General features: G+C 34.7%; 1 protein-coding gene across 2 annotated transcripts; it reads left to right on the forward strand.

The window, feature by feature from the left end:
* The first annotated feature begins 11,373 nt into the window (after positions 1-11,373).
* LOC116189627 (F-box protein 7) lies at positions 11,374-14,980 on the forward strand. Of its 2 annotated transcripts, none has more exons than XM_031519379.1 (11): positions 11,374-11,535; positions 11,771-11,980; positions 12,090-12,202; positions 12,310-12,426; positions 12,510-12,606; positions 12,899-12,972; positions 13,109-13,162; positions 13,285-13,386; positions 13,683-13,741; positions 14,021-14,231; positions 14,645-14,980. In XM_031519379.1, exons 2-11 carry the CDS (start codon positions 11,884-11,886, stop codon positions 14,702-14,704), a joined length of 984 nt encoding a protein of 327 aa, XP_031375239.1. In that variant the 5' UTR covers positions 11,374-11,535; positions 11,771-11,883; the 3' UTR covers positions 14,705-14,980. The 2 variants fall into 2 exon arrangements, with proteins under 2 accessions (XP_031375239.1, XP_031375240.1); XM_031519380.1 differs by having other exon boundaries at positions 11,897-11,980.
* Positions 14,981-16,608: the final 1,628 nt, after the last annotated feature.

The raw sequence follows: 16,608 nt of genomic DNA on the forward strand, positions 1-16,608 counted from the left end.
ACGTAAAGAACTAGTTGCTTTCACTTGGCTCTTGCTGCACGCTTGATAATTAAGCTGTCAATAATCATCGATCTCAGCCTGATCTTTTGATTGTATGCCTCTTCCTGTTTTATTAGGCAATGACACATCTTTCCACTTACAAATAAAAAGATCTCTTATTCGTCCATAAATGTGCTTGGTGTTCGATTGCAATCATGTTGTTAGGGGCGTAACTGTAGGCAGAAAGATGCTTCACTCAAGCTCAGAATGTCCATTTCAAGAACATGAAAAATCCTTGCTCTATCGTTCACATCAAACTGCCAGAAAGGCTGCAAATGGTATTCAATTTGAATGGGCACTGACCGAGGAATCGATCTAGCTGGCTAAGAAGTTCTGGCATTTGTTTCATATGCACTGGTCACTGTCCTTTATTATTCGTTTTAATAATAAGTGATATCTGACTTCACCCTGTAAGCCTATAGGACAGATTAGTGCGTACACACATGCCATACATATGGTCCAGTAGGAAGTATTTTCTTCTACATGGTTTTAGAATGAGTCTTGTCCAAGGAAGCTTTGCTCTTAGACCACCGGATTAATCCCATTAGGTTATACTAATAACTGTTTCATACTCAACTTACTCCATGGCAGATTATTAAAGAAAAAAAGAAAAAACTTGAAAAATTAGTATAGTGCACTGGCACACGCTTTCGCCTAATAACCAAAAGGTCTTAGGTTCGATATCCAGTGGGACTATTTATACCTCTTTATTAGCTATTAGAATTTTTATTTCTTTATACTATGCTCACGGGCCTCCCTTGTAACAAAAAAAAAGAAAAAAGACTTGTTCAGTTGTGTCCGTGGAGATTAGAATGATGAAATGTAGGGAAAATCTGAAGCTGGCTGCCGGAGTTTCTGTTCAATGTCACTTTGGCTACTAGAGGTGGCAATTTGTTTCGCTTTGGAAATTCAATGATTTGATAATTTGCAGAAATTTTCTCTAAAAAGAATACAAAATGGTGATATTATACTGCGTGAGGAAACTAGTACTCAATCATATTAATATTTTTGTTAGGCTATCCCTCCAATTTTGGAGGAAGAATCGGGCTCATTTTATTGGACTTTAATCGGGTTTTATTTGGCCATGAAGGGTTAATCTTATGAGCTGCAGATTGACAGAGAACATATCAGAACAGAAGCAGAAGCACAGCAGTAATTCGTCTGCAGAAAGGCAGCGATCAGCATGAAGTCAAACCTTGATTGGAGGAGCAAATCAACTCCCATTGGGATGAAAGTTTGGCAGTGGCTTCAATACTCAAGGGATTAAATTATGAACGGTCAAAATTTTTATTCGAGCTCTTTAGGTGCTATTTTTTTTGTTGTGTTTGTAATCCACTCTTTATGAGTGACGAATTTGATTGTTTGATGATTTAAGAGAGCGTTTCTCTTGAGTTTGGGTTGACATGAGAGCTTACCCTTGATTAAAAAAAAAAGTGTATTCTCCATTGATAAATCGAGACTCAATCTTGTGGTTTTCCCCATATCGGGATTTTACACGTAAAAAATTCTTGGTGTCCCATTCATCGTTTGTTGGTTTATTTGCTTAATTCCTACATCGATTGCACTAGTAGAAAAGGAAGATTATCAATGCATGTTAGTTGATTGTTCGAGCATCCTTTCCCAACAGTTTTTATTGTCTATTCAGGAAAAAAAAAATCATGGTAACCTTTATTCTTCCAATTAAAAAAAGAGAAACATGCACAAGGTGGCTTTGTCTATTGACCAAGACTGTTTCGCGTTCCGGTTTCGATTTCACTCTAATCACTATGTTTCAAATCATTGCATGCATGTAAAGTTCATTGGTTGCACCACCCCTTGGGGATAATATTTGATATCTTTAAGGAAAGAATTATGTATATGTTTAATCCAGAAATGGAAGTGGTACAGATGTTTGCCTCTGTGATATCATGCCCCATGCTCTTCTATCATAATCCAAAAACTTTTTGCTCTGTAGCCAGGTCCCTTCAGCCCCACTTCATAAGCTGCGGTCACTACTCCCTACTTGCTATGTAGTCTGGTCCCTTCAGCCCCACTCCATAAGCTGCGGTCGGTCACCACTCACCACTACCCATTGTAAGGCGGCTGAGAAATACTAAAACGAACTTGGTCAAGGCTTTGCCATTTCCCTCTCGTGGTGGGGCCAATGCCGGATTTGAGCCCTTTGGCTAGATCCTTGCCAGACAAGCGTAGGATGAGAGTGCCGGGAGTTATCCACTACAAGAAAAAGCAGCCTATTGCAACGCCTTTTAAGACATGTGGGAATGCTTTTAAGCGTCACCAAAAGCCTCGCGACACTTCTAGTGACGCTTCCATAAGCGTCACACTAGGTACAGTCAGATAGGTCCGATGACGCTTGATGAAAAGCATCACAACAAGCCGTCATTATGCGACGCTTAGTAGACGTCGGCACACGTTTAACCAATAGTGACGTCTCATTTGTGTCACCAAAGGATAGCCTTTGCCGACGTAAATTAGCATAACCAAAAGGCCAGCCTTTGCTGACTTTTAGAAGCGTCATTAAGCCTTATCTTTGTTGATGTTTTGAAAGCATTTGGGAGAAACCAGGCCTAAGCCGACGCTGAAGAAACGTCGACATAGGCTTTTCTTTGACAAAAAAAAAGACATGTGCCAACACTTTTGCAGCATCAGCCCAGGCCTTTAACTCAGGAAAGTGTTGACAACATGTTGTCATGAATTGACAAGACGTTGACAACTTAACTAGTTCCATGAAATTGAAGAAGAAACTAAACAACAATAGTTCTATAAAACCAAATCAATATAGAACAACTAATCTCATTATCAACAAAATCTTTACAATATGTTCTCTCAATCATTTACGAGCATCATCCAAAGAAAAAACTAATTAACATTCAAATAGAAATGGAAAACTCAATAACAAATAAAACGTAAGAAGAGGACAAGAGAAGAAAAAGGAGAAGGCTAGTAGCCCGATCCAAATCCCTCCGGTGTTGTTGTTGCTCCTTTCTTCTCGACATCAAGAACCGGTGTTGCTGCTACTCCTTTCTTCTCGGCCTCCTCCTCGGCATTGAGAACCGGCGTTCCTGTTGCTCCCTTCTTCTTGGCCTCCTCGATATCCTCCTTCTTCAATGTCTTGCTATTGCTATTACTACTTCTATTCTCAATGATCAAGAAAACACTGTCTAATAAAGAATTTGTGAAAAAATATTAGCACACAGTAGCAATTGTCTCAAATAACTTTCAAGATCATGCTCATCGAAAACTCTTGATTTGCCCGAGAAGAGGAAATCCCAAATCAGAACATGTTGCAATCCCGATAAACACAAGAGATTCGAAAATTGCCCAACACCATCATAGGAGATCTCTTTCCCCACCTTTAGTTCTTTCGTTGGAGAAACCCCAAAACAGCACAGGTGAAATGAAACCTAGAAATCAAAGGGCAAGAAAGGGAACAAGTGGGGATGGAAATGTGAACGGGAACTTACCCAAAAAAGGATCGAGCTTTGAGTACGTGCGAGCAACCTTCTATTGTGTATTTAAGGGCTCCCAAAGGCTGAGAGGAATCGAGGTGGAGGCGAGTTATTTTCTTCAACTTTGATTCTCTTCAACATTCGGGAAGAGAGAGACTCTAGAGAGAGGGAAAGATAGAGTGTTTGATAGAGAGTGGAAAGAGTGTGAGAGTTAGAGACTGAGAGAAGGGGAAAAAGTTTCAGCATTTGGACTTAAATTTCCCTCTTAAATTCTGTTGAGCAGAAATTTTCCCGCTTGAATTTGAATTTATTTTTTAAAAAAAAGTTTTAACATATGGCGACACTTTTATGCATCGCCAAAGGTCCTACTTTTGCCGACATTTTTGTAAGTGCAGGAAAACCTTACCTTAGTGACGCTCATAATAAGTGTCACAAAAAGGGTACCTTACATGACGCTTTTGTAGCGTTGGCTAAAGGTAACCTTAGGTGACGGTGGAAAAGTGTGGGCTGACGTTATCCTGGACCGACACTTAAAGAAGCATCGCCTAACGTCCTCTTTGCCGACGCTTTTTATAAGAGTCGCGCAAAGGGACTCTTTCCTGACCATTAGAAGCGACGCTTAGGAAAGCATCGCCTTAGATCAACCTTTGGTGATGCTTTTTGAAAGCATCATAAAAATACCCCTCTCACAAATTTTGGCAACACTTTTTTAAGCGTCACAAAAAGAATGTCGCTAGAGGTATATTTTGTTGTAGTGATCTTCCCATATTGGAAATTCTTTTTTTATTTTAAAAATCATGCATATATAAAATGATTAAAATTCACTATCCTATAAACTCTAGCATTTTTTTTTATAGAAGATTATGGGCCAAGGCCCAATGTCAAGAGCAGCTAAAGTGTGCCTCGTACCAACCTAGCTCGAGAGCGAACAAGTAAGACTGCCTCTTGGTTTGTCCCCGCTCGCCCAAGCATGGAAGATGAAGTCCAGCTCGTAATCAGTTGTTGAGAGTTGGTACGTTAAGGGCATGAGGCAATTGATGGTTCATATGTTGCCACGTGAGAGCTAATATTGCGCGTGATTTGTCCCCTTCGTCCGAGCATGGAAGAGGAAGTTCAGCTCGTTATTATGTGTTGAGGGTGGGTATGTTAAGGGAAGCTGTCAAATGATGGTCCGTATGTACTGAAAGTTATCTTCCCACGTTGGGAAAATATAAAGAAAATCTAGGATGCGTATAATATGATTAGACTTATCATTTTATTAACATTATTTTTTTAGAATGATATGGATCCAACCAGTAGCTTATAGAGTGTCATAGAATAGACTGATCGATATCCCAAGAACATAGATACTTAATTAATGCCTTTTTCTTACCTGGGGTGTCCTGATTTCACTCAACTAATCTAGGGGCTCCGTGAATTTCCGGCAGCGCATAGAACGAGTGATCACGCCAAAAACGTTTCGGTGACTCCAAGGGGTTTCAACCCGAAATCGGGTGGATACATGAGTTCCTCCTAAGTCATTGCGTCAAACCCCTCACAGTTATTTAATTAATGCCTTTACTTTTTCAGAAAGCGACTACTTTGCTGATTAACTGCTAGTTCTACTGGACTTTGTAATCTCAGTCCAATTTTAGATTTGAGACCTACTTTTCAGGCCCAAATTCGATTCTATAACCGTTCTCTCTGGGCCCAAAAAGAGTGACAACCCCAATTTGAGTTTGCATAGTTAGAGGCTAAGGCATCGTGCCAAGTGAAAAATAGATAGCTCATGGATTCCGTGAATGAGTTAGGTTGCAAAAACTTCTCTATGTTTTGAACTGCTTGGCAATGTTTTATTCTGATCGATCAATACCGAATCATAATACTAATATGGATAAAAAAAAACTATATTATCGTTTAGGTTGGGTCAGGACGTGTGAGAGGCTTCTCAATGTTGGGCTCATAATTATTACTTTGGGCAAAAAATGCATAACCTAAGTTGAACTGAAACATCCCAATCCTTGGCCCACAAGTTGTTCGTCAACCTTGAAAAAATAGACGTTTAATTAGCATATCCACCTTGGGTGCATTACACAAATTTATTATCATATATGTTTTTTTTAATCTTTTTTTTATATAGTAAGTGTTCACATTTTCAGAATCTTTATTTGCTTCTCAATAAGAATAATAATATTGATAATTAATTTCAAGTTTCAAACAATAATTAACATATGTAGACAATGATATATAATATATAGACTAAATTTCCAGTAGTTCATTAACAATGTTCCAACTAATTGCATCGCATAGGGCGGAACTATATGGATACTCAATATGATTTTTCTTTCTTTGAAAAAAACTTCATTTAGGATAGTAATTTTCTGAGAATAGCCTTTAATGATGGCTTTCAACATATTTATTTTTAAATTTTTATATATTAGAATGTAGATTTACAGTGTTATTTTAAAAGATCCTATATTAAATTAATCTTTGTCCAATAGAAATTATACTATAACCAATTTAACATTTCCGAGATGAAAGGTCCACGCTTAGGCGGGAGATAGCGCTTGCTGGAGCTAATTAAATCATCATTAACCAGTATTGAGAACTATGTATATGAAAAATAATTGAAGTGGAGCTTGGAAAATGATAGCCAATAAAGAATATATTCCTCTTCCAAAGGAGCACAAAAAACAGGGAAGAGAAATAGATAAAGCAATGAAAAGTCACGCTAACCTCATGAATTATTTTTCCCAAATGAAATTCAAACTATTCAATCTATCCGCGCTTTTGTGCAGAATTCTTATTTGTAATAGATTTTAGTATATTCTATCATTTAATTTTATTATGAAATTTAATTAGCTTATTATTAATTATATAGAATTTAGTTCATGATAATTTTAAAGTTAACAATGAACATAAAATATTAATTAAAGACAACCATTGAGGTAACTTTACTAAAATACTTAAATAACTAAATTTATATATTATTTAATCAATTAATATAATCTAAATAATAATCTTATTTTAATTAAAATTAAGGTATACAATTAATATAATCTAAATAATAAACTTTTAATTTTTAACATCAAAACTTTAAAAGTCACTTTGATTTCTAGATCTCACATCTTCTAAATAATAATATAGATCAATCATATAATTTAGTTTTTTGAACTCAACTAATATTAATTTACTTAGAATTTTAATTAAAACTACTTATTTTTTGAATAATGACACTTCCAAGACTATAATACTGGAAATTCCGGGATCAAAATTACTAGACATTTTCCAACATCTGACTATTATTCTAACTCACTAATCAACAAAAGACAAAAAAAAAAAGACAGTCTCCCTCTTTGAGGATTCTATTTTAATTTCTTGAAGTATTTATTGTTTACATGGAAATAGAAAATGATATTAACCATTTTTAAAATCTCTTTATATTTTCAAGCAAGTAATCAATTGTGAAATAATTATTCTGAGTTATAATTTAAATTCGTAAAAGATTTCACTCTAATATATTAATTTAAAATTCGAAACTCACAACTTTTGAATAATCTTTTTAATTATAATATAAAATATTTATGTTTTATTTGAGTTTTAACTTAAACTTATAATTATTTCACTCTAATATAATAATTTATATGACTTTATTTTATTTCAAAACTCGCGATTTTTAAATGATTTGCTTACTTTCAATTATGATATTGAATATTTATGTTTATTTTTAACAGAAATTTATAACTCGTTTCACCCTAATGTACTAAAAGTTAAAATTCGATATATTTTTAAATACATAATATAGTAAAGTATATAATGTTAGATTATTTCGAAATCATGATTTTTGAATAGTTAACTTCTTTTTAATTATAATATTAAATATTTTTTATTTTGAGTTTTAAAGTGAATTTGTAAATTATTTCACTCTAATATACTAAAGTAAAATTTGATATTTCTTTTACATACATAAAAGAGTAAAGTATATTACTGTAAATTATTAAAAATTCAAAATCTTTAAATAATTAGTTTCTTTTTAATTATAATATTAAATATTTATATTAATTTTTGGTTTTAACTTAAAATTTTAATTATTTTACTGTAATATAATAAATCAAAATTCAATATAATTTTAGATATGTAAAATAGTAAAGATGTAACTTTAAATTATTTCAAAACTCAAAATTAAAATTAACAGTGATAGTAAACTCCGATTAAATATTTGGACAAATGGCATGTATGCAATGGCGATCTCCCCAACAATTATCCCATTTCCCGAGCAATTAGATATTATAATAATATTAATTCTTTTTTTGTGTAAGTTATGAAAACATTTGATGATGATGATGATGATCTTTTTTATGCAAGCTACGAAAACTTTTGGCATAGGAAGAGTTAGTGAATGCGAAACTCGCATTTCAATTTTTTGGATGAAAAGCTTTCAATGGCAATCTGTCCAGCAATTATATATTATATACAGATATATTCTCATTTCCCATGCTCCCAGCAACTAAATTTTATATTAGTAATAATTTTGTTTTTTTGGTGTAAGTTGCGGAAACATTTGAGACTAATAACAATAACATTGATGATGATGATGACGACGACGATAATCTTTTTTGTGAAAGTTACCAAAACATTTGGTGCACGAAGAGTCTGTTGGGAATTGGTGTATGTTCTAGAAGCAATCTGTCATCAGTTCTGTAATATGACATGTATTTCATTTTAATATGAGACATTTATGTTATTGTGTAGATTGCGCTAAATATGATTTTACACAATAATGTCCTTGGAATAGGAGGTTCAATAGACATCAAGTGTGACTTGATTGTGAGATCTTATAATTACTGAACATTATTCCTAAATGTCCATAGTCAAAGTATTATCGTTAATTAGGACAACGATAATATGGTTAGACTAGTGTGGGTGTTGATTGATGACAAAGTCTCACAGGCCATGGATGTGGAGACATCAAGTCACACCATGGGTATATATTAAGAGTAATGTGTATTGAACTGACTCGCCATGAGATTGCTACATGGGTTATTACGTAACTGTCATTAACAGATCTCATAGTGATTATAGTGTAGTAGTCCTTTGACTTGAAGTCACCATGGATTCCTACATGTAATGCTGTATACTTTGATACTGTCAAACGTCACCGTAACGGGCTGGTTATAAAGATAGTTATTGGATATTGTCACAGAACATGGAAAGGAATGTAAGTGACCAAGATAGGATTTGTCCCTCCTACATAACGGGAGTGATATCTCACGGCTGCTTGGTGGGTAAAGTCTAAAAGTGTATGCAAACCCAAATGAGTCAATATAAGGATATCGAGCTCATTTGTTCTGATAGACTTACCCGATAAACCAAGAAAGAGATATTGAGCCATACAAGGATGTCATCGACCATGCTTTGGGATAAAGATATAGATGACAAATGGATTATATTGTACGGTAACATAGGTCACAAGGCTTGTCGAAAAATTAACATTCCAATTACTTGAGTAACAGTGATGTATTGCTAGATGTCACTCACTGTTTGTAATATTGAAATAAAGATTTTGACATTACTATCAACGTAATTGGGAACCTACAAAGTCACACACGACGACTAAATCGACGAGATATTTTGAAACAATAAAATCGTCTAATAGAGATTAGATGATTTAAAATATGACCGATTAATCGGATATTTAATGAGATTAAATTTATTGATTAATTAGACTCGATTTATTAAATTAAATGAACCCAATTGATGCACAATCCATGTCCCACATCGGTGGAGCTTTAAATTCTTCCTCCCCGACTGTTGCTTATAAAAAGGTTGGGGGGGGGGGGGGGGGCGGGACAGTATATGGAAGACATATACATACTGATATATATATATATATATATACACACGTGTGTATGCATATGTGTGCGCATATAAGTATATATGTATAATTTGAGTTGAATTGTTAAAACTCAAAGTAGGTCCACTAGTCTAATAATTTCGGGTGTCGTGCCAGTGTTTCCTTCGAGCGTTGGCGGCTAGCACTGTCGATCTCGAAGATTCGTCAACAAAGTCGGTATGAATACTTGTAGAAGCGTCACGCTTGGGGCGTTTTGTCGACAATTTTAAAATTACAAGTACACTTTATCCACTCATATTTTTTTAGTAAGTCTTAGGATTAGTTTTATGAGTAGAAAATTTTAAATTTCTCTTCCTTTTACGCTTCCGTAAATCCTGTGAAACTAGCAGAGTCGCTAACTAAGAAGCTCATACTTCAAATTTTTAAACAAATAACATGCAATAGCAATTTCCTATATTATATTACATTTCCATTTCTCAAGCAATTAGATATAATAATAATAACAATCTTTTTTTGTGTAAGTTATGAAAACTGTGCTGTTGTTGATGATGATGATGGTGATGACTTTTCTGTGAAAGTTACGATTGTATTGTAGATCAATCAATATCATATATTATCCATAATATTTGGTCATTCATCATATCTCGCCATTTGTGCTATAATAATAAATGTAAATTCATAGTTTCACATTCACGGACATTGCATATGCTTAAATATAATAAATTTAGTGCAATAAGCACAAGAGGTCGTGGGACGTATGTACTCCTTTATTTAGATTAATTTCATATTCTAGTGCTAAGTTAATGTGTTACCCTTATGATCGAGAAAAAGATTAATAAATTTAACATAAAGTAAACAATTTTCTTAGAACTATATATTCATAAAAATTAGGTTTCCAATGATATCATTAAATTCATTTAAAGATACAAAAACATCATTTTTTTCTCTAAATAAAACATCTCACTATTAAATTAATGTTTTGAATAATCTTATGCACTAATTATATTACTCTCACATCTATCTGTATATAGAGGTATATTGATCTTGGCTTAATTTTTATAATAAAATAGTATTTTTTTCTGTTAAACTCCAAAATAAGTGTCTCTAAATATTCAACTATGTCACTAAACAAAAACTTATAATTAGCTAGTGAAAGATGTTACTACTCATTTATCCATATAACGAATACATAATATAAAAAAAACTTCCTTCTTAGAAGAACTTATTAAGAAGTAATAGTAAAGAAAATTATTCTCATATTGAAAGTTAAAAGAACAAAGGGATTTCAAATTTAAGACGGTTAAAAGTCAATTTTTTATATTATAGTTTTGTTATAAAAATAATTTCATAATTCATCAAGACTAACCAAACTGGCTACCAAAAAAACCAAACTAATTTTACTTGTTATATCTCATGGCATAAATTATACATAAAATTTGACTCGCAGCAATATAATATTTAAAATTTTGAAATAATTAATTTGCTATTTATGATTCACTAGTTTTGCACTTTAACAATTGACATTAATTTTATGAAATTTTTTTACTTGAATAAAAAGTTAATTAATAATATTAATAAATAAATAAAATACACAAATGTTGCAAAATAATTTAGGGTTTCAAAATAGAATGCATCAGTAAAAATATTAAGCAAATCACAAAATGCAAGGAACAATAATTTCAAATTAATGAAAATACAAAATAAACTTTGATTGTCTTAAGCTGACACAATTAAATTGTAGGAGTGATAAAAAGAAAGATGTAATATTACCTTAATTTTGATTAAAATTATCTTATTCATTTGATTTTACAAATATTATTCATAAAATATGTAGACCAATACTTTTTTAAGTTAAAGAAATAGTATATTTATGTAATAAAATATTTCATAAAGCTAACTTAATGTCACGAGTTGAATATTGTTTGTTCATCGTTAAATAATAAGGCACAAAAGCCCCTCCCGCTTCCACACCGTCTTCACGTCCTCGTTCAATGGGCCCAGTTGCAAAACGATAGGCTGTGGTTTGTTTTGGTAAATATAAAATAACTCAAATTTACGAAATTATCGCTTTGGTCCCTCTTTCATTCTCCACGTCCGTCGTCTTCATTTCCCCTCCCTCGGGGCTGCAGCTCGCCGGTGAATTGCCCTGAATCCCTACCGACTTCCGATTGCTCCGCCCTAACAGCCCTCGCTTTCCGATTCTCATGGCTCCCGGTACGGTGCTCTATCCCAATCTCTTCTCGTTGACGACTTCTCTCTTGAGTTGAAATTGCGCCGGCAATTCGGGTTCTGTTTTGCGCTTTGAAGGTCTTACGTAATGAAGTGATCTTACGTGAATCTTCAGCTTCCATTGTCGGTTTCCTGTCTCTCTGCTTGCTAAGAGTAGGCTCTTTCCGGTGCTGTCATTGAATTGATAATCCACAATGAGGAATTCGATCGTCTGTTTCAGTTTTGTAGTCGGTGCTTCCAAAGCGAATGATAGTGGTTGTATTGGAACGTGATGAGGAAGTTGGTAATTTGCTCTATTCGGTTAGTCTGGCCCTTTCGGTCTCATTGGTGTAAATGCTTCCCACAGATTTCACGTCGGTTCAAGCTGAGCTCGAGTCCGCCTTGCGAATGAAGACAATGCGGTTTTTAGTTACCCAAAGGCCTTGGCTTGGTAATGTCTCCGAGTTCGATGACTGTCAAGTTTGAAAGTTCATCCTCTGATTTGTGCTTCGAGCATTTTATTGTAGGATTCCTTATTCCGCACGGTGTTTGGGTTTCAGATCTTTATGGAGTCAATGTCAGACCTGTTGCACCATTTGGGAGTGCGAGTAGCCGACCTTATGTTGATCACGCGCTCATTCATCGTAGTCTTCCTGATGAGTTGCTCTATGAGGTATTGCATCTTTGGTATTGTCTATTGTGAAGCTATTTGATTTCTTCGTCTTGATGATATGAACGGGTCTGAGAATCAATGTACCAAATCAAAATATCAATAAACAGGTCTTTGCGCGAATGACTCCCTATGACCTAGGAAAGTCTTCTTGTGTTTGTCGAAAATGGAGGTACACAATCCGTAACCCTGTTTTCTGGCGCAACGCTTGCTTGAAGGCTTGGCAGGTGACTTTTGTATTTTACTCTGAAACCTTTCTCAAGGGTAGTAACTTTATACTTAAATGTTGATCTGGTGTCCCATTATGAAGGTTTCTGGAATGGTGGAAAACTACAAGATTCTGCAGTCAAAATATGAGGGTTCTTGGAGAAAAATGTGGCTCTTAAGACCAAGGGTCCGTACTGATGGTAAGCAATGATGTTCATGTCCTAATAGTTTCTTTTACACCTTGGTGTTATTTTTCATTTGGACCGTAACTTAACTGATCTTAAGGTCAGTTTACATCAGTTCGCATTGAAGCATTTGGACCTACCTAGACTTTTCTTCTGCTCATAGCATAAGCAATCTGGAGTAATGTGTGTGTGCTTGTCTAGCTGCATCAAATGGAAGGAATTCCCTGTTCTTCATATGATCTCATCTATCCTTATATTCTATTTGTGAAGAACTTTTTGACTATGTCTTCGCTGTTTTGCATGGTAGGCCTATATGTGAGTAGGAACACCTATATCCACACTGGAGTTGCTGAATGGAAAGTCACCAATCCAGTCCATCTGGTAAGATCTGAAATTTATGTCTTATGTAAGAAACTTAGGCGAGGGTTATCATGTTCATGACGAAAGCCTGGACTATCATCTTAGAGTGGATCCTTTTGTCCTGCTGATTATTATCATTCTACTTTTTTGGGGGCAGGTGTGTTACTTCCGATACATAAGATTCTTTCCTTCAGGAAGGTTTCTTTACAAGGTTACTATCATCTACTTGATTTATTCCATGTAAAAATACTGACCTACTTTGAGTAATTATTTTTAGAAGTTGGTGGTTCTATGCAGCATCTAATTTGATTTTCTGTTCATTGATATTGTCAGAATTCTTCTCAGAAGATCAAGGAGGTAGCGAAATGCATGAACTTTCGTGCATCTAAAGCTGATTGTGTTTTCAAAGGCCATTACACTCTGTCGGATGATAAGGTTGGATTCTTTCTGTTTAGAATAAAGTGGACAATGAATAGTCAGTATTTAGTTAAAAATGAACCACTAACCTGGACTGATATCTAGACATCACCTTGCTAACTCCCTTTCCCTGCCTATCTGCCTCTATTATATTATGAGTTCCGAAGATCCATGGTTCTTGCAGCATACACAAGTTCATATACATGCATGCAGAACAACTTCGGTTCTGCTTTTTTATTGTCCTGTTTAGTATTCTTAATCTTATATTTGTTGATACTGTGTTTGCAAATTATACGATACTGCAATGCTTGCAGGTTGAAGCTGCAGTTTTGTATCCTGGCATGCGCCTGACAGTTTTAAGGATCCGACTGAGGTATAATTTCGTGCTTTCCTCAAATTCTGAAATTGAGAAAGTGAGAAATATCTGCTTGGACATTAGATTATTTGATCTGTCAGGGCCCACATCTATAATGCAGCACAATTAGGTGATCCTGGTTTCAGGAGAAGGACATATTAAATATGAAAAGGTCATATAATTGGTCTGTTGTAGTATTAATGGGAGAAGTGCATCCGCTCTATGCAGCTACCTGTTTTTTCCGGTTATGGTTTGTCATGTTGAAGTCTTCTTACCCATTGTCTCTATCTTTCATAGACTGCGAGGAACAACGCCAGGAGCAAATAATCGAATGGATTTGTTGTCACTTGTGACAAGTGGTGTGAATGATAATGAGGTCGGAGGTCCCGAAGAGGATATACTTGGTGTAGTGGAGGGGTGGGAGGATGATGAAACCCATAATCCTGATGTTCCTGCTGTCTCACACAAGAGGGGTTTAACACCTTTTGTCTTTGTTCCCTTTGAAGAGGTAAGTGCATTAATTTCATCTCGTATATCTCCAAAACTTCATTCAAGAAAACTCTCTTACATCGGCGGGGCTGCTGCCACATCGTAGTAGGCAACATTCTTGTTGGACAGAAGTACAACGATGCAACACTATGATGGTTCTATTCTCGACATTATTACCAAGATGCAAATGTAACGGTTCTATTCGCAAACATTTTTAAGTGTTCTGTCCTATACAAAGCGTGTTGGACAAAAGTAAAAACATTTCCAAGACAATTGAACGAGTTGGATTAGATAATTGTCATGTGCCTGTTGTGCGGTTACTCATCTGAAAATTATTCACTCTCTCGAGGTTCCCAATCTTTCCCTCTTAATCCCCACGAAGTACATCCTGGCATGATTGACCATCTTTCCCCTTCTTTTTCTGGATCGCAGGTCGAAAAATCAGTTCTGAATCTTCCCGTGGAAAAGATGGATTACTACGTACCTGGATGATGACTCAGGAGATGGGAGATGATCCTGCATGTGTATATATATTAATCTTATATGGTTTGGTCTTTGTAATAATTTCTGTATATAGAATTGGTGGCAACGGATAGTTTTGAGTCCATTCTGCCAATACTGGTATCGAATGAAAGCCACAGAGACCCTTCTCAAAATGTCTGTATGTCCAATTTGATAGGAAATTGCTTCTTTTTCTTTTCTGCCTCCTTGTTTTGCTGGTAAACAAATGCTTGATGGAATTAATAATTCAGACGCTTGCTGCATCTACCTTTTGGTTTTGGTCTGTTAACCTCCTAGATTGTCTGCATTCCGCTTTGTGTTACATTTGGCTAAGGTTTCAAATCTTTTGCAAATCTAAACTCTAGCTGATTCCCACGGTCTGGTTAGCAGTCGGCTAATAATTCTCCGCACTAGCTAGCTTGTCCGTTAAAACGAGAATTACAAACGATACTGTCTGGCCGCACATGGCGCACAGCGAGCTGGCTGGGTGTCACCATGGCCCTTAGTGGCAGAGGCCTCCACGAGGCTTTGTCAATCCACCCCATCTCGGCCGGCCGATTGTGAATATCTGATCCAATCTGACCTTGATTTGGTTCGAGCATTCTATCAATGGCTTGGCATGGTAATAATGCTTTGTGAGTGGACATAGGAGATACCATGTTACTGTTCAGTGGCACTAGATCCGAGTTACGGATCAACTAATTTTAGTGGTAAAGATAGTTTTGAACTATATATCAATTCCTGCCCCAAAGCAGGAATCCACTCTAAGATCAGAATCAGCAACAGCCTCCGATTTAGCTACATCAGTGGAACCGGCCTTTACTTTCTTTCAATTTTCTTTTTTCCTGCGGATGGTTTTAAAGGGCTTTCCTTTCCACTTCCCGTAGTTCTATAAAAGTCAGCCTTTAAGCTTATTTTCCCGCTGCGAGGGCCCTTATCTTTTCTAGCTCCAGAGCTTCTTTAAAATAAAGAAAGGAATCCAGGACTTGGAAGTCAGATATCGAGTAATGCGAGAATTGAAAGAATAATAATTCATTTCTCAACTTATCCGAAAAAGAAGGAAGAAGAAAGAATGAACAAAAAAAAAAAACCCAATTGAAAGAATGATAAGAAATCATTTCTCACCTACCAAGCATTACTGTGAATTCAGAAACAGCATCATTCTGAATTCAATTCTTTCCCCCACTCCTTGTCTATAAGAAAAAATTGCATAGGTTATATTCATTAGGACTCTTTAATAGAAGAGAGTATATTATTCAGCAAAAAAAAAAAAGAGTATATTTTAATTGCCAGATCGATCACAGCATATTAACATTATCTTCTGTTTATTATATGAATGAATATAGATTTGTTGATGAGTTCCACTATCTATTTTGCAAATAAGCATATCGCATCAGAAAATCTTATTTTGAAAAATCAATAAACTCAAACACACATTTGATTAAATATATATTTATTTGGAACACTGAAATATTTAATGCATTAAGAGGCCATTATTATTTGAAAGAAAAAAAGGACTCAAAATATGTTAGGCATATTATTTAGAAATTTAAAAATTGAAAAATCCTGAAGATACTTTTTATATATATATCAAAAAATTCAAAAGAGTCTTTGCCATTTTACGTAGATTTACCTTATTAAAAATTCAAAAAATATTATGTAAGATCGACATTTTATTAGAAAATATTTATTTAATTTAAAAATCTCAAAATTTCGTTTATGAAACATCCTTAACAAATGACACCTTATTAGAAATTTAAAAAATATTTTTTATCTGGATTTTATCATAAAATATATAGTTTTAAAAAATAAAAAATCTTAAAAAATCATGATTTATTAAAATTATTATAAATTACAATACTCAAAAAATAAAGAAAAATTTATTAAGTAACCAG

The sequence above is a fragment of the Punica granatum genome, chromosome 8 (genome assembly GCF_007655135.1).
Source record: "Punica granatum isolate Tunisia-2019 chromosome 8, ASM765513v2, whole genome shotgun sequence".
NCBI classification, from domain to species: Eukaryota; Viridiplantae; Streptophyta; class Magnoliopsida; order Myrtales; family Lythraceae; genus Punica; species Punica granatum.